We start from the raw sequence: 18,308 nt of genomic DNA on the forward strand, positions 1-18,308 counted from the left end.
TCACCACCTCCACCATCTCCACCACCACCACCTCTACTACCACCACCTCCACCACCATCATGCCAAGAGCTGAGCACAGTGCCGGGCATTGTAAGTGGTTACTAAGAAGGAGCAGGAGCTTGCTGAGCAGAGGAGGGAGGAGCCCCAGGCAGGGGACCATGGTGGGAGGGCCTTGGTGTGTGGGAACAGCGGTGGCCAGTGGGGCTATAGGGGTGGAGGAGAGGGCAGAAGCGGCAGGTGGTGGGTGGGGAAGCAGGGCAGGGTCTCGGATGCCATCATAAGGAGTTTGGAATTTGTTGGGAAAGTAAGCAGGAATGATGGGAGGTTTTAAAGTAAGAGTAACCTGTTCTAATTCTTGTTGGAAGGCCCCTTCTGAGAAAGCTGGGGGTATATGTCTGGTGCACACAGGCTTAGTGTATGCGTGTTTATGTGTCTGTGTGCGTGAGGGCCAAGGACACGGGCTGAAGGACCTTCCTCCCCATGTTCCTGAAGGGCTCAGATTCCCCTCGACTGCTGGTTCTCAATCCTGGAGGTACACTGCCTCCACCTGGGCAGCTGATCCAGGCCCCACCCAGACTAGATCCAGGCCCCACTCAGACTAGATCCAGGCCCCACCCAGACTAGATCAATTAGAAGCTGGGGGAGAAGTCTGGGCACAGGAATTTGTAAGCTCCCTGGTGGAGTCTCATGTGCAGCCAGGCCTGAGCCCTCCTCTCCTGCCTCTGCCCTTCGCCCCAGGCAGGCTGGGCAGGTCACTGTGGTCTTACCCTCTGGATCAAGCTGGCAAACTGCAGGTTTGCTGACTGTGAAATATTTAGGACGGTGCTATAGGCGTTCTCGCCCCTGTTCTCCAGCAGGGCCTCCACCGCCACCCGCCGGCGCGTGCTCTCGATGATGAAAACCGTGGTGTCGAAGGACAGCGTGTATGTGGAGCAGTCCTGAGCGGGCTTCCTCAGCACCCTCTGGCAGTACTCCCTGCAGGAAAGAGACCCCCGGGGACCAGGCCGATGGAGGGGCAGGAGGGGGTAGACCTTACTACTCATGCATCACCTCTCTGCTCAATATCTTTTCCTTTGGCTTTGGCTGCCAGGAAGCTCAGAGCTAAATGCAGAGATCATTCTGATTATTAGCCTAGGTCAGTGGTCGGCAAACATGTGGCTCTGTGGCCCCTTGAGTGTGGCTCTTCCACAAAATACCACATGCGGGCGCGCATGTACAGTGCGATTGAAACTTCGTGGCCCATGCGCAGAAGTCAGTATTTTGTGGAGGAGCCACACTCAAGGGGCCAAAGAACTGCATGTGGCTCGCGAGCTGCAGTTTGCTGACCACTGGCTAGGTGCTTGGAATATGTGCTTCTTCATCCTTCTACAAGGTTTGAATGGCTATTTCTATTTTTTGTATATGTCATAGTGTATATGTCTTCTATCTAAATCATCTCATAGTTGTTTAAAAATTGAGCACAAAAAATTGAAAACATAAATGCAAAATAGGATATTGTTCCTTCCTTTTCCTTGTAGGCTAGTTGTGTCTTCGAGGGGATGGCAGGCACCCTCTGCTAGTCTCCTTCGCATGGAGCTCACGCAGTCAGTCAATGAACCATAAAGGTCACCTAGTCTGGGATTGGAGGACAAGGACCTGGATCTCCAGGGCCCTGGTCTCCACCTTTTGTCTGTTTTGTAGTATGAGCTCCAAAGAAAGGATTCCCTTTTCTAAACGAAGTTTGAAGAGGTTTGATTAGACTCGCAGGTTTCATTCTATATAGGAGGCAACTGAGGCCCAGAGAAGGAGGAGACCTGCCTGAGGTCACCCGGAGTTAGAGGCAGAGCCTGGACTAGACCCAGGCTCCAAGTTCAGTATTTGATCCATGCTGCTTAAGAGAAGGATGTGCAGGAATTAATCCAGGGCCCTGGGGTTCCCAGCTGCCCCAGCAGGGAAGGGAGAGGAGTCAGGGGAGGGGCAGGGGGAGCCAGACTCACATGGCTGTGGGCAGGTCACTGCGGGCATCCAGCAGGAGGTCAGGGACACAGTGCTCGTCCTCATTGCAGCCATTCCAGAAGGGAACCTGGACCGGGGAGAGCCAGGGGGCGGGGGGTGGCTGGGTGGGAAACCCACAGCCTGGAGTCCACGTCCCTCACCCCCACCGCACACCAGCTCCTCTCTCTACTGCACTAGACATGGCCTTCGTCTTTTCTGCCCCTTTCAGACACTGCACTGCCGTTTCTCATGCTTTTGTGTAGATTTTCCCTTCTTTAAAAGACGGCTCAAAACTCAACTCCTCCTGGGTCCCTCTCAGACCTTAACGGAGCTGGTAGCACAAAGTGCCCACTTCCCCAGCAGGCTCGTTCCAGCGAACATGCACTGATCGTCTTCTGTGTGAGTGGCTATCCTAGGGCTATCGGATGAGGAAGACACAGATTCTGCTCTCAGCTCATGGGGAAGACTGATGTGTGAACAACTAATTTTAGTGTGAAATGTGCAAAAAAGAAATCTGTATGATGAATAGCAGAGGCAAAGGGAGGAAACAGTTATTTTGTCCTATAGACGGTCAGAGAAGGAGTCAGGGAAGTTCAGGGAAGTTCTGAAAGATGAGCCATTAGCTGATGGACCAGAGGGAGAGGAAAGTCTCAGAGAAAGGAGGAGCTTGTGCAAAGGTCCTGAGGCAGAAGCAGCATGGTGAGTTTGGGAGACAGTGGGTAGTTTAATGTTGCTATAGTCAGGGCTGGGGGAGATGGAGAGATGGGCAGGGCCAGTTCCCAAGGGCCTTGGGGTCATGCCTTACAACGGAGAGGACCCACTAACTGCCTGTGCAGGGAGTGAGCGGCCAGACCTGTAGACTGCAGGCCCCTCTGGCTTCCATGGGGGGGATGAACTTGAAGAGTTAAGAGCAGAGGCAGGGAGACCTCGGAGGAGGCTGCTGAAATGTTCCTGAAGGAGGTGGTGATGGTGTCAGTGTGGTAGTGGGTGTGGAGAGGAGAAAACAGCTCATGGACCTCAGAGAGGGACCAGTAGGCCCTGGTTCCTAGGACTAAGGGAGAAAGGGCCCAGGATGTTGGCCGAGTCTCTCTTTTAGGTCTGGGAGGATGGCCGCACCATTCGCTCCTAAGTGGAGGGTTAAGTGGAGGGCACGTTGGCTTAGGGGCACATTCGGTTGGGGGCATGTTGAGCTTGATGTGCCCGTGGCCCATCCAGGCAGCTGGGTACTCAAGTCAAGCCCCTGTGCTCCTAAGTGGAGGGCACGCTGGTTTAGGGGCACATTCGGTTGGGGGCATGTTGAGCTTGATGTGCCCGTGGCCCATCCAGGCAGCTGGGTACTCAAGTCAAGCCCCTGAGGAGCAGCGACTGTCACTCCCAAGAACCCAGCCCAAGCCCAGGGGAGGGGAAGCAGGTGCCACAGAGGCCAGGTGTATCTTCACTTCATCAACTTTTCTCAGAGGTGAGCACCTGGCCTTTACTTAGATCAGTGGTTCTCAACCTTGGCTGCACATTAGAATCACCTGGGAATCTTTTTAAAATCCTGATTTCTGGGCCCCATCCTCCGGAAATTCTGTTTCTTTGTTAAAGTCAAGCCCCTGAGGAGCAGCGACTGTCACTCCCAAGAACCCAGCCCAAGCCCAGGGGAGGGGAAGCAGGTGCCACAGAGGCCAGGTGTATCTTCACTTCACCAACTTTTCTCAGAGGTGAGCGCCTGGCCTTTACTTAGGTCCACATGCTCGTAGTTTAGACACATTCCTATCAAGCCCACCCCCGGCTTCCCCATCACAGGGTGGAGGGGAGGGAAGAGGGGAGGGAAGGGAGGGAAGGAGGAGGATTTGCAGCTAGAAGCAGGCACACTGTAATAGCTCCAGGAAAGAAGACAGCAGAGCCACATGAAGTTGGGCAAAGAGAGGTCATTCTGCGAAGGGACACAGTTCAAGACACTTTGGTGGCCTCGGGGGCTTCACTGTATTGTAGCGACCGTGCTGTTTAGGTGATTTCAGGGCTCCAACAGAATCCGTCCCGCCTCTGTCCAGAAGATTCCCAGGTGATTCTAATGTGCAGCCAAGGTTGAGAACCACTGACTTAGATTCACATGCTCATAGTTTAGACACATTCCTATGAAGCCCGCCCCTCTCGGCTTCCCCATCACAGGGTGGAGTGGTGGGGGGAGGGGAGTGAGGGGGATTTGCAGCTAGAAGCAGGCACACTGTAATAGCTCCAGGAAAGAAGACGGCAGAGCCACATGAAGTTGGGCAAAGAGGTCATTCTGCGAAGGGACACAGTTCAAGACACTTTGGTGGCCTCGGGGGCTTCACTGTATTGTAGCGACCGTGCTGTTTAGGTGATTTCAGGGCTCCAACAGAATCTGTCCCGCCTCTGTCCAGCGTGCTGTACGAAGTGTGGAAACTACATAATAACCTTCGGGAAAATTCCCATCCAGTTCATTAAAAGGAATACTTTCATGTCATAAGCACCTGTTATACTCAATTATATGGAATGGCTCATTCCCCCAAGAGGTCAGTGCTGGGCATTTAACAGAAGCTAAATAAGACTGTAGAAGAGTGATGAGGAGAATGTTTCTAATTTGTTGGGGGCTAGGTGTCCGGATGAACAGCATTTCTAGAAGCTTCGCTGCTTCGCAAAGCCCTCAGTAGTGTGCCCCAGACGGTCTTCTATGGCTCGATTTCTCACCTTCTCTTTACACATCTCTTCACCTTGCTGCTTTCCACTTCCCTGCCAGTGCTCCTGGAGCGAAGCCCATCCTCCTCATCTCTGCACATCATCCGTTAAGATCTAGTCAAAAGCCACCTCCTCCAGGAAGTCCCTCCTCCCTATCGTCTGATTGCTCCATTACACTTCCTCGGAGCTCTTCCACCTGGCCTGGCCGGTGACGCTTGTCACCAACCTGCATCCAGGTCACCGGTGTCAGAGCACTGAGTGCCCTGCACATGAACCTGCATCACGTGCTTCCGTGTGTGTGTACAATGAGTGACACATACTCAGTCATGTGCTGTCATGGCTTCGTAATTACTGTGATGGGGAAAACGTTGATGACTTGGTGCACCCAGCTCGTCCTGTCTCCTGGCGTTGCCAGTCCAGGTCTCTCCCTCTCTACTGCATTTTAAGGCAGCCTCTCTTACCCATTTGTGACTCAGAAGCAGGAGGGAGAGGGCGGTGTGAAGGTTGAGGGTCGGGCGGCAGAGTGTGAGAGGTCTGGGAAGGGGCGATGCCGGAGGAGCTGGGGACTTGATCGAGGTGAATGGGAGCAAAGGGGATTTTTAGAAGTGATATTATTGGAACCCTGTTATGTTGGAGAAACACATGTGAGAACGTGAGTTGAGTATCTGAAACTCTGTTTGCCGGCTGGATTCTGTGCAGTCATTCTCAGAGACCTTCTCAGAGACCAGACCTCGCAGGTCACCCTCTTGAGAGCTTTGTGGTCTGTTTAGAGCTGTTTCCTAAATCCTGAGGGCTCAGGTCTGAGATCCTGCAGTTTACACATTTGCCTGGTTTCCCAGCGCAGCTCGCACAGAATGGCACCCGTCTGACATCTCCTCTGAGTGGGACGCGTAAGGAGTGGCAGGTGTCGGAACTCGTGTCAGGTTTCAGAACATCCCGATGCCCCTCGAGCCAGGGATTAGAAAACGTGGGTGAGGGTGGGGCCAGAGCCCAGGATGAGGCGAAAGCACCTGTTTTTGGAAAACTTAGGAGCAGGTGGGAAGGGTGTCTGCTCTCAGCCAGTCATTCAACAAGCCGCAGACCAGGCCCTCTCGGCCTCCAGGGCCCTCATCTGTAAGCGAGGCGGCGATGAGCTCTGAGGCCCCTCAGATCCTGTGACCCACTCAACGCTCACCCTGTGCTGGGGTACGGGGCGCCTCCAATAGGAGAAGGCCTGGTCCTTCCCCTCAAAAGATGGTTCAGCACAGGCCACAGGGAGGCGGGTGGGAGCGTGCTGCGGGTTTGTGGGCTGGTGCAGGGGGAGAATTCCTTCGGGGCTGCCCCCTCGGGTCTGGGCCTCCGGGAGGAGGTAGGGGCGCGGCTGGGGCATGCATCGGGGTTGTGCGCCCTGTGTGCCAGGACGTACCGAGACTCTCAGGGTAGTGGGCCAGCCGTCGTCCAGCATGGGGCCGTGGTCGGGGTCCTCCAAGGAATACTCCACCGAGAAGGTCACTGGCTTCACATAGTCAGCGGTGTCCTGTGCAGGAGGAGGTGAGGACGGTGAGGGCAGAGGGGACAGCCGTTCCTGGGCCGGGACCACTGAGAGGGACGTCACCTCCCTAAACCGGGAGGGCAGTGCCCTGTGGGCCCTCAGCACGAGGACAGGGTAGGGGAGCTGCCGTGGGGGCTGGAGGATGCCAGTCGGGGCCGCAGCTGGAGAGTGTGTCTCCCGGACAGGCCCCTGGGCTCGGCCTGTGGCAACCTGGCTGCTTTGTGTCTCCCCAAGCTCCTGCTCATTCCTCATGGCCGGGCACCCACCTCCCAACACCTCCACCTCCAGGAAGCCGGCAGCACCCATCCCCACATCCTGTCCAGACCCGTCACCGCCACTGCCACATGGCTCTCAAGCTCCTGGTTGTGTGTCGGTCCTTCTCCCTCCGAAGCCTCTTAGCACAGGCCTGGCACAGTGAGGGGGCTTACTCAGTGTGTTAAACCCAGGAAGGAACAGCCTGTGGCCAAAATAGGGGTGATTCCGGCTGGTCTATGTATAGATGGTGAGAGGGATGCTTGGAGATGCCTAAAAGACCTCCCTCAGAGAACCCCGATCCTGACACGCATGGCTTCTTTGTATTAAGGCCGTAGCTCCCACACTGGAGGTGCTGCAGGATCCCCGGGCTGGGGGAAGGGCTGTGAAGAAAATAGGGGTGATTCCGGCTGGTCTATGTATAGATGGTGAGAGGGATGCTTGGAGGTGCCTAAAAAACCTCCCTCAGGGAACCCTGATCCTGACATGCGTGGCTTCTTTGTATTAAGGCCGTAGCTCCCACATGGGAGTTGCTGCAGGATCCCCGGGATGGGGGGAGGGCTGTTAAGACACTGAGTCCCACCCCCAGAGTTTCTGGTTCAGTAGGTCTGGGATGGGGGTTGAAAATGTGCATTTCTAACAAGGTCCCGGGGCCACAATTTGAGGCCCCGTTACCAGCACCTCAGAAGAGGCCCCCTGTTAACAGACGCGAGGGCTTCTTACCCACTAGCTTTGCTGACCGTGCCCATTGCTTCCTGGGGCCAGGGGGCTCTGAGTGCCCATGCTTGTGTCTCTGAGGCTGGAGCTGTGGCTTGGCTACTTGAAGTTTCTTTATCCATTAAATGGGGCGCCAGGCCCTCATGGGTTCTCCCTCTCTGCCAGGCTGGCCTCCCTCTGTCCCTCCTCCCAGCTTGTCCACCTCACTGGCCTCGCCTGGTCTTCATTTTCAGTCGATGCCTGCTTATTCCACGGTCCCTGCTGGCTGACCCTGCTCTTTCCACTAGACCTCACTGAGCACACCCCCTCCACATTTCATCCCCTGCTAAAGAAACAGTGGGCGCCTGAGAGCTGGGGAAGAAGGAATTTCGGAGGAGGGTACTGTCAGTGTAGGCAGAGTGTCCCAATGGCCTTTTCTCTGGGGCCTGAGTATGGGGTGGCCACGGTCTAGGGCACTGCCCACTGGCTGGCCCCCTGAGGGCTGCTGGCACCAGCTGAGCAATCTGACGCTCCTGCGGCAGCACCCCCATCCCAGCTCCGTGTCCCCTTCCTGTCGGAACTTGGGTTCTGCTAGTGGGGCTGCAGGGCGTCAGGCTCACCAGGACATGGAAGTTGATCCGGTCACAGTGCTCCTGGCCGGAGGAGAGCAGGACAGCCCTGTTTGTGTATCGGTCCCCGCCCTCATCCAGGTGGGCTCGTGGCGTGTACCGCCTCTCATCTATGGTGGCATTGTACCTGATGCCTGCAGGAGGGAGAGGGCAAGACCATGAAGTGAAGCCACATTTCCACCCAAGACTGTTTGCCTCTCATTTAAAACAGCCTCTGGAAAGTCAGCCTCCTCCAGGAAGCCCGCCAGGCTGGCCAGCAAAGAGCTGCTCCTCTCTCCTTAGGAGGCCCAGTGTGGGCAGGAAACACCCATGCAGAGAGCAAGCGATGAAGGAGAAAGGAGAAAAGAAAGGAACCGAAGAGAAGAGGAAGGCAGAGGAGGAGGAAGGGAAATGAGGCTGACAGTGAAGGGGAAGAGAAAGAGGAAGAAATGGAGGGAAAATGAATGCAGTAGGAGGAGAGGAGACAGAACAAGGGTCAGGGTGATGCCCGTTTGAGCCCCTCCTGGAGCCAACACACCTTTCCACCCCTCCCCCCAGCGCTCACCCTTGGCTCTGGGATCCCAGCATGTCTGGCTCAGAGCCTCTGCAGGTGGCAGGTCCCATCACACTAGTGGGGGGAGGCTGGCCAGCTCCCACCAGCTTCCCACCGCGTCCTCAAACTTAAGACTCTGATGTGGGGTTGAAGTCCTACAGCTCCCTCCCCTTCAACGAGGCTGATCTTCCGCTGATTCCAGGAAGGCCCAGTCCCTCGTGTAACCCAGCCGGCCCTCTGGGTGCGCCAGGTCCTGGCATCTTTCTCCGATCATAGGAAGAAGATGAGAGAAAGGCACACCACCCTGGCCTGACTGTTCTCATCTCCCGCCCCCACCCCCCCCACCTGCTTCTTCTTCGTCCTGTTGGCCCTGCTCTTGGCTGAGAAGCTCTCTGAAGTCCTCACTTCCTGCACGGCCCAGCCTGGTCCCAGGGCCTGCAGCTGGCACTTCCTAGGGCTGCCTGGGCCCAAGGCTGCCACGAGCAGTGTCTGCCCCGAGCCTTGGCCGGAAGTGAAGTGATGGACCCTCAGAGGCACACCGCCCTGCTGCAGACTCACACCTCCTGGGGCAGTGCCCACAGCTACAGGGTCTTCATCGCCTGATCCCTGTTCCCAGCTCCCTCCTGGGTCTGAGTGTCCCTGCATCCAGGCCGACTTCATGGCATTTGCACCAATTTACTCCACTGCATCCAGTCCTCTGTTCTGATCCAAATGGCACCCCAACTACTTCCTTCTTCTCCTGGCCTTTCCTTCGGTCATCACTGCTCACTGGCCTGATACCCCCCTCTGTCCTTTAGAATCAGAGCGTCAAATGGGCATCTAGCAGTCATCAAAGGGCTCTAGGTGTGGCCTGGTACTTAAAACCCAGTGAAAGCCCAGGTTTTGAAACAGAGCAATCCCAAAGTCCATGGGGGAGAGGGAGGGCCCGGTTTACCGACTGTCGCTGTTTGGAGGTGCGGTGCCAGGAAGACGGGCGTGAAGCAGAGGAAGGCGGCCAGGCAGGTGGCGTCCCTGCCGCTGCGCTTGCAGTCCCTGTGGAAGATGTTGATCTTGGGCGGCTCGAAGTGGAGGCTGGCGTTGATCTGAACCACGGGGCGGGACCTGGAGGAGAAGGGGCAGCTGCTGTGACCTGGGGGACAGGCGGAGAGCAGATGGGAGGGGAATACGCAAAACCATCGCTGGAGGGTGAGGCAGTGTGTGGGGACGGTGAGCAGAGAGGACCCTAGTTGTTGAAGAATTGGGCAAAACTGGCACAGGTGATGAGGGGCGGGCTCAGAGACCTCCTTGCTCCTTGAGGCAGCCCTTCATTGTTTTCCTTACTGCGGACCATACTGACTTCCTTTGGCCTCCTCCTCACTTTGAGAACAGTGGTTTCTAACCCCGGATAAACATTAGAATAATCTGGAGAGCTTGGAAAATCCTGGTGCCCAAGTTGCACTCAGAATCGGCATCACCATGTCTTAAAGCAGTGCTTCTATATTTCAACACACTGGCACATCTCTCGGGGACCTGGGAAAATGCAGATCTGATCTTATAGGAGGGCACAGATGCCGCACTTCTAGCAAGTTCTAGGGATTGCTGCTGCTGCTGGTCCCCGGACCAGACTTTGAAGGGCTTGGTGTGAAAGCTCCCGGGTGAGGCCAGTGTGCAGGCACAGGAGGGACCCGCTCCCTGTACTAGATATTCCACACCCATCCACCCCACACTACCGTCCAGGCAGCCAAGGAAATGGAACTTACTCTTCTGTTGGCCTAAGTCAAACCTATTCAGGGAAGGAAATGCCTTTCCAAACGGTGCATGGAGATGAAAAGACGTAAGTGTGGTGTGATTTAGATGCTTCAGAGTTTCCGCGTGATGTCTGTGCTAACACTCTGCTCTTTTTAGCATAAGGGGCGTGCTGTGTACTCTGCTGTGGAGTGAAAAGGGTGGATTTGAGTCTTGGCTCTGTTGGTTCCTCCCGGGACCTTGGGCAGGTCACGTGACCTCTCCCACGGGAATTGTAAGTATCAAGGCAGGTAAGTGAGACAGTGTGGTGTGTGGACATAATAGCTTATCTCAGTGGTTCTCAGACTCAGCTATCCATTGGAAACAAACACTGGGGAGTCTTTAAAAACGACAGTGGCTGGGCAAAGCCTGGGTAGTGAGAGTTTTAAAAGCTCCCCAGGTGATGCTAACAGGCAGTCAGTCCCATGTGAGATCCGTGGGACCTAAAGTCTCCCCAGCGGGCTCTGCCCACGAGTCCCTTCGCGTGGACCTCGGAAGCTAGAGCTTGGTCCAGTCCTTCCTGTGGGTGTGTGTATGCGCCCACTTTGTTTCCTGTAAAGGACTTACTTAGTTGTGTGTCACCCTAACGACCCGCGAGGCCACATCTACACCTGACCCTGGGTCTTGGTCACCTGTCTTGCTTCTTCACTGGAACCAACACAGTGAATACCTTTACAGTCCAAGCTGCCACCTCCGATGGCAGAGCCCCCACGTTGGAGCAGACCGTCACAGGGAGCCGGGCCGCGTGCCAGGGCATGGGCTGCTCCCACAGAGACCCTGCCTCCTGCGCTGCCTAGCGGGCCGGGGACACCACCTGGGGTGTGGGTAGCGGAAGCTTGGCCGTGGCCAGCGGGGCCATGAGGAGCCCGCAGGTGCCCTGTGCCCCTCCCTCCCCTTGCCGGCTATTGCAGGGAGTGGAGGTGGTGTCCCACCTCTGGAGAGACAGTGAGCAAGGCGCCATGCCGGCCTGGATGGGAGTTCTCCACTGTGGTCACAGGCCGGTCACAGGCCGCTAGCCTGGCTGGTTCAGGGTTCTCCCGCTGCAGCTTCCTCTCACCCTCACATCGGGGACGGAAGCCCGCCCCACCCAAAGCATCAACGCATCAGCTTCAGCTGTTTTCTAGAAAAGCTGGGCTTACACATTGCCCCATGGGATGTAATATTCTTGCGGCCCAAGAGCATGTCCGCTCCTCCTTTATCGCCCTGTGAAGTCACACCACGGCCTGTTTAATGCCTTTTGTAAGTTGTATGAAAAATGTGGTTGCATTTATAGACCATTATATGCTGGCTGAAAAAAGTTCAAAAGAGACAGGCCAAAATGCTAACAGTGGAAATGTTAAGGTGATGAAACTGAGCGATTTCTTTACTTTACAAAATGTCCTTGAGTTATCATATTTATGATGAAAAATATCTCATATATAAAAAAGTTCAAATTAAAAAAAAATTTTTCAGCTCAAAAAGTAGCCATCACATGGCAAAATATACAGGCTTTCAGAAAGATTTTTTTTTTTTTTTAAAGCTGTAGACTACTGCTAAGGAGAGACCCTGTGTGCAGACAGATGGCAAATGTCTAGTGCAGCGGTTCTCAACCTGTGGGTCGCGACCCCTTTGGCGGTCGAACGACCCTTTCACAGGGGTCGCCTAAGACCATCCTGCACATCAGATATTTACATTACGATTCATAACAGTAGCAACATTACAGTTATGAAGTAGCAATGAAAATAATTTTATGGTTGGGGTCACAACATGAGGAACTGTATTTAAAGGGCCAGAAGGTTGAGAACCACTGGTCTAGTTGGTTGGTGCAGGAATTAGGCCCTGGGAAAGGAGACAAGTAGTCCGAAGGGCTTTGGGGGAAAGCAATCTCTGTATTACATACACTCTTCACACCAGTGGAGAAGGGAGATCTGTTCCTTTAAGTAGCTTGAAAGGCTGGAGTCACAGAAATGCCTAAGTAGCCAGAACTTTTGGAATACATTCTAAGACGGGCTTTTTGACACTAAGTGCTCAACAATCTTATAAGTCCATTGGGAAGAGGGGTTGGGACTTCAAAATAACTTAGTCATTCCATACAAAGATTTGTAACCACGATGGGGTAGGAAAAGGGTGAGTTTGGCTGACAATGATTAAAGAAAGGGACTCAGATCCCAAAGCACATCTTTTAAACCCTTATCCGTCATGACTCCCAGGAGAGCCAAGAGTCAAGAAAAGCGAAGGAACCAACCACAAAATCACAGCGTTGCCCAGGGCGCCCACCGCCAGGTCCACGAGCCCATCCTCGTTGAGGTCCAGTTGCCCGTGGATGCTGCAGCCGAAATACTGGAGGCCGGGAGCCAGCTCGGAGGCAGCGATTCTCTAGGGGGTGGGAAGAGAAAGCTGGGACTGGACCCTGTTGGACCAGGGTGGGCGGGGCCCCCTACAGGGCAAATACTGATGGGAACCCCGGAAGGAGCCTGTTTGAAACCATCATGGGCTTCTCCAGCCCACAGCTCTCTCCCCGCCTGGTCTGCGCTGGCCCCTGAAAGGCCTGCCTTCAGGTTGTGCCTTTGGACTAAAGTATTGTGTCTGAAAAGAGCTCCCCATGCAGTGTAAGTACATGTTACCCGGCAGGTAACCCATTAGCATCTACAACGTGGCCTATTAGCCTGTCTTACTAATAACATTAAGCAAAGAAAATGACCCTGCAGGGACGGGACCTGGAATGGGTCGCTTTTGAGGTGAGCAGGGTGACCAGCCTGGAGCATTTCTGGAGAACAGCGAGCCCAGATGGGAGTTCTCCACTGTGGTCAGGTGCATGGACGCGTGTGGAAGGGGTGAGGTTCGGGTCCCTGGGACTCTGCTGTTGTTGTTGAGATAGAGTTAAGCAGGGAGGGGTGCCCATGGGGGTGATGTGGAAGTCCCCGAAGAAAAATGTGCCCATTTCACAACTGGGACACAAGGAAAGTAGAGGTAGGAGATGGGATCCTTCCCTGGATGAGGACAGGAGACAACCCCGAGCCAATGGCTGAGCAGGAGCCACTAGGACTCGAGGGCCCAGCTCCCCGCATCGGCGCTACCTGCTTCGGCGTCTTTAGGAGGCTGCCTCGGAAGCCGTGGAAGATGTAGATGGCTCCTTCGTGGTTGTCCTCCAAAGGGGCTCCCACCACCACGTCGTTGTAGGAGTCTTGATTGAGGTCGCGCACCCAGGCGATGGAGGCCCCGAATCGGGCATTCTGGTAGCTGTGGGAATCCTTCAGTGTCCCGTTGTAAACAAACCGGTTCTGGAAAAGCAGGGGCAGGAAAAGGCTCAGGGGGACTTGGCAGGGCCCTCGGGGTCACGATCCCCTCTGGCCCGCAGCAGCCTCTCTCCCCGCTCTCCCCCTTTTCCTCCTCTGGCTACAGAAGCCCAGCCACAGAGGAGCTTCCTGGCCTCCCTGGCCTGGCTCAGCAGCGGGCGTGGGCCTCTCCCGCGACCCAGCTTCCCTCGTGGGCACCAGGGCGAAGGCAGGGACCAGGGGCCCTGGGAGGCTGCCAGGCCCCCCAAAGCAGTACCTGTCTCAGGTTGTAGACGTACACCCTGCCTCGCTCTCGGCCCTCGCTGAAGTACATGGGGGCGCCCACCAGCAGGACGTCAGTCACACCGTCGCCATCGATGTCCACCGCGGTGATCTCACTCCCGTAGTAAGAGCCTATCTGCGGCACAGGCACAGGGCGGGGAGGGGCGTGGGGCTGGGCTGCTGGAGGCCTCGGCTCACCAGTGCAGGGGGACGGAGGGGCACAGTCTTTGGAGAACAAAACGAGAAGGCCCCCCCTTCTCACACCTCTCCGCCCTCCCCCCCAAGGAGTGGACTCGCCCTGTCAGTCTGTCCTTCCTTCTCCTCTTTTCTCCTTGTTATATTAGTACATCTCTGCCCCACTCTTCTTTCCAGTGTTCAATCTTATTGATTGCCATCTCTTCTGTTTGTAATCGATACAGTATAATGGCAAATAAGAGCAAAATAACAAAAAGGTCTAAAGAAGAGAATAAGTCACCCCTTGTCCAAACATCCAGCTGCTATGAGCCTTTCAGTGTGTTTTCTTCCAGTCTGTTTTCTCTACAGTGTGTGCCCTGCTTGTGTGTGTATATATGGTTTATTTTTCCAATCTAGGATCATACTATACCTATGGCTTACATACTGATGGATCATGAGCGTTTATTATTTTTTGCTTCACAACATTGCTGATTCTATAACATTCAAAATTGTGTGCATGTGCCAATGTGTTTAATCAGTCCTCTATTGTTGAATTTAACTCGTTTCCATTTTTAATGTCACAAATAACTGGGATTAGCACCTTGTGTGGTGAATTATGATTTCTTTCCAGCCTTTGAGCAGTCACTGTGTTCCTCTCCCACGCTGGGTGCCACGCTCCTCACCTCAGTGAGGGCGCCATCACCCCCTCAACCAGGGGGTCCTCCCCGGCTCCACCCTTTACCCTCTCCCACCTGCAGTCTCCCAGCGCATCCCACCTGGTGTTTGCCAAACATGGCCCCAGTCCATCTACTTCCCCCTCTGCGGCTCCCTCCCCAGGTCGGGCACCATTCAAGGGCCTCCCTGCGTCCAGGCCAGCCCCTCCAGCCCACCCCACGCGCAGCCAGAGTGGCTCTAGCCGCTGACCATGCTGCTTCCTTGCTTTTTCCAAACTCTCCAGTGTGATGCTGCTGCACCTGCTTCCCTCCCTCCCCTCCTTCCAGCTCCTCCAACCCCTCCTGCCACACCTGTGATTTCTCTTCTCCAGAAGCCCCATGCCCTCCTCGCCTCTCCCCTGCCCTATGAGTATCTACCATCCCTCAGATCACTTTCTCTTAGAAGCATCTCTGTCCTTTCCACTCCACTCCCCACAGTGGGCGCCCCTTCTAGCTGCTCCCCTGGCCTCATACTCCTCCCACCACAGGTGCCTCGTGAGGTGGGCACTGTGCCTGCTGAGTTCCCTCCAGGCCTTGGTGCCCTGCCTGGCACAGGGAGGCACTCAGTCAATGTTTATTGAATCAGTGGGTCACCCAGGAAGGGGAAGGAGTCTTCCCAGGGACAGGCCCTGTATGACACACTTTACAGCCTCAGGTTAGCATGTATGAGCCTCATGTTTCCTTAAGAGAGACCAAGGTCCTCATCTTACAGGGAAGGAACTGAAGCTCAGGGAATTTGAGTCACTTGCCCAAGGTCCGAAGGCGGGTCATGGCCAAATTGGGCTGGAACTTGGGTCTGTCTAACATCCGAGCCTGTGACTCTCCCTCCCCAGTCACCTCCTGGCTTAGGGTGCTTTCAGAAAAAACTATCCTAAAGCATGAACAGCTTTTAACTAAGGAGAAAGATAAAAATACAGAAGAGAGAAACAAAAATCATAAACCCGGGGCAAAAGATGTGCTTGTCTAAAGTAATTAAAAGGCAGACAGAGAAAAAATAAGGGGGGAGAGAGGGAGACATTTGTCTAAATATGTGGCCTCAGCTATGTGGGTCATGGTGATTTAGAATCCACTTAGTTTAGCTGCCTTCAGCACTGTGGTTTCTCTTTCGGATGTTGGAGGCGGGACTGGGCAGTAAAAATGTCATAAATTCATCAGCAAATTCCCTCTAGCTCTCAAGGTCTAGCCTTGGATTCCCAAAAGAGCTGGCCCTGGGCCAAGTGTGGGTGGAGAGGGCAGAGGCTGGGGGACAGAGCAGTGTCCTGGGTCCACCAGAGCCCTTGAGATGACAAGGGGAGTGGTGGGATGAGGGCTTCCCACAGCTGGAGGGGTTTAGGTTAGACCCAGTGAGGAGCTTGTCCTCAAGGTGACAGGCCAAGGGCAGTCGTAGACGATGCAGGAGACAGGGCTGTTCCCAGGCTCTGTAGAGCTGGGCCAGTAAGACCTGCACAGGGCCCAGCCTAAGGCCCAGGATGCCATGGATGCTGGATCCGGCTAGTCAGGAGGGGCCGAGGCCTGGTTTTGGGGTTGGGGGTTAGGAGGTGGCACAATGCAAGAGCCCCACCAAGAGTCCTGGCTTCTGAACTTGACCCAGTCATGAATCTACTCTATAACCATGGAAAAGCTGATTTGCTTCCCAGGACCACAGGCTTCCTCAGCTGTTGAAATGACCTGGATCAGAACCCTGTGTTCTGGTCTTTTCACCACCAATGACTGTTGTCATAGCTTTCCGTCTTCACTCATGACCGTCCAACACGAGACTCTGCGCAGCACGGTCTGGTTGCCCACCACATCCCAGGCGGGGCAGTGGCATTGGCCGCCGTACCGTTCTGCATTGCTAACATTCCAGGAAAAGGAAAGAAGCTGGCGTCTCTGCAAACCCATGGGGCCTCGAGTGGGTGGGTGCACAATTCCTCCCACTCCTGGCAGCGTGAAGATGGCTTGAGGAATATGACTGCCCCTCAGGACATCTAGGGACCCTGGCAGCCCAGGCTGGGAAGCACAGTCTAGATGCTGCTTGTAGCCATGAACTCTAACCATGACCAGGAAGAAGCTGGCAGTCGGGGCAGAGGTCCATGAAATGCTCAGCTTCTCCTCGCTGCAGCGGGGACCAGGGCCTGGCTTTCTGGGGATGGAACCGTTCGCTCCAAGGCTGGTGGGAAGGAGATAGATGTCCCCCAACCAGGAAAGATGTGTGTGGGTCTGGGGACCGTCCTACTGAGAGGGAAGAGATGAGGTCCAGAGACCCCTCCCGCCCAGCTTTCCCCATTGGTCTAGCCCCCTCTGTCCCTCCCTCCCCAGAAAACTCCCCCTCCGTTACCTGCTCGCCCCGCAGGGCCTGGTGGATGGTGAGACTCCGGTTGTTGTGCATGGTGAACAGGATGGCTTTGCCGGTGTGGTTGAACCGGGGGGCTCCAGCCACGTACACCCGCCCCTGCCTGGAGGACACGACCGATGTGACTGTGTACCCTGCCGCAGGAGGAAACAGGCTGGTCTCTGGCCCACGTGCTCGGCAGGCCTTGCCAGGGCCCCACGAATGGCTCAGCTGTGCGGAGGACAGGCCGGAGCAGGAAGTGCATTCAGGGCCGGCGGGGCAGATGCCATAACCCAGGGCAGTCATTCCCAGGCCTGCACCCACCCCTGCCGGAGGGAGTACAGGAAGCCAGGCGGGGCCCCCGCAGGTGTAGCTGACCTGGAAGGAGCACATCCCCTCCTTCACCGGCAGCAGGAGGGAGACGGGTGAGCCCAGGCCACGCTTCATTTTATATTAGGCAGGCTTGGTTTTTGATCCCCACTAACTGTTTATCGGGGACCAAACTGTGCCCTCTCCATTCCCATAAATCCTTGCCAAGTGGCTCATGAAAACCAATGTTGTCTGCGTAGATGTAAAGACCTCAGGGATTCTTGCAGCCCCAAAGCTTTGCAGACTCAAAGGAGGGAGCTCCCAGGCTCTCAGGCCACACATACGCCACGCAATATGGAGGAAATGGAAGCCCAGGGCTCTTTGGACAGACGCCGATCTGTGTTCTCAGGATGGCGTTGCCTGATCACTGTGACTCTCGAGTTGCCCACTCAGCATCCAGAAGGTGACTGTGCAGCCACTTCAGGCAGCTCTCTGGAAAGCGTGCAAAGCCGAGTTCCACTCTCTGCCAGACGATTCTGGACCCTGGGTCCCGGTTTTAGGTGGGCGTCAGGCCTGTTGGCAGTTCCTGGGCTCTTTCTGGGAATGGATGTCTCCTTCTGCCATGTGTGCATGTGTGCATGTGCGTGTGTGCGTGTGCATGTGTGGGTGTGCGTGTGTGCGTGTGCATGTGTGTGTGTGCGTGTGCATGTGTGTGACACTGTCATCTGGTTCCTAGCAGTTGGTTCCAGAGTGGCTACAGGATGCACAGAGGAGCTGATTCGGTGGCTAGGAGTGTGGGAGTAGCAGGCTGTCTACTCTGGCTTCAGACACAACTTTTCTGACCCCTGGAGGTGTATCCTGGGAAATGGGGCTTGAAAGGTCAGTAGGGCCAGGACGCCGTGTGGGGTAGCTACCGTGGCTGTGCACTTAGCACAACCAGAGATGCCTGTATGAGGGGGGTGGGGCTAGCCTTGTGGTGCGGAGCAGAGATTTCTTCTGAGCTGAGCCCTCAGTGGCACGGCTGGAAATGTTTTCAACTGGCCCTGGGCCTTAGGCCTTCCAAGTGGGAGATGGTGGTGGTGGAGGGGCCTGGGGGCTGCATGTCCTGAGGGCAGGCGTGGGCTGACCCGCAAAGCTCCAAGCAGCACTGAGAATTTCCTGCTCCCATCAGTCTGCTGGCTGGGGCTTCGGTTCCCATGTGGCTC

General features: G+C 55.4%; 1 protein-coding gene across 1 annotated transcript in view; it reads right to left on the reverse strand.

Annotated features, from left to right (window-relative positions):
* ITGA11 (integrin, alpha 11) overlaps window positions 1-18,308 on the reverse strand; it is a 93,311-nt gene that overhangs the window by 18,299 nt on the left and 56,704 nt on the right. The window contains exons 11-19 of the mRNA XM_014536307.1: window positions 16,801-16,949; window positions 13,592-13,732; window positions 13,117-13,320; window positions 12,285-12,415; window positions 9,231-9,397; window positions 7,756-7,898; window positions 6,062-6,172; window positions 1,977-2,062; window positions 768-975 (exon numbers count right to left, since the gene is read on the reverse strand). Of these exons, the coding sequence (XP_014391793.1) occupies window positions 768-975; window positions 1,977-2,062; window positions 6,062-6,172; window positions 7,756-7,898; window positions 9,231-9,397; window positions 12,285-12,415; window positions 13,117-13,320; window positions 13,592-13,732; window positions 16,801-16,949 (1,340 nt within the window). The remainder of the gene's footprint in view (window positions 1-767; window positions 976-1,976; window positions 2,063-6,061; window positions 6,173-7,755; window positions 7,899-9,230; window positions 9,398-12,284; window positions 12,416-13,116; window positions 13,321-13,591; window positions 13,733-16,800; window positions 16,950-18,308) is intronic.

The sequence above is a fragment of the Myotis brandtii genome, unplaced genomic scaffold, assembly GCF_000412655.1.
Source record: "Myotis brandtii unplaced genomic scaffold, ASM41265v1 scaffold160, whole genome shotgun sequence".
In the NCBI taxonomy this organism is placed as follows: Eukaryota; Metazoa; Chordata; class Mammalia; order Chiroptera; family Vespertilionidae; genus Myotis; species Myotis brandtii.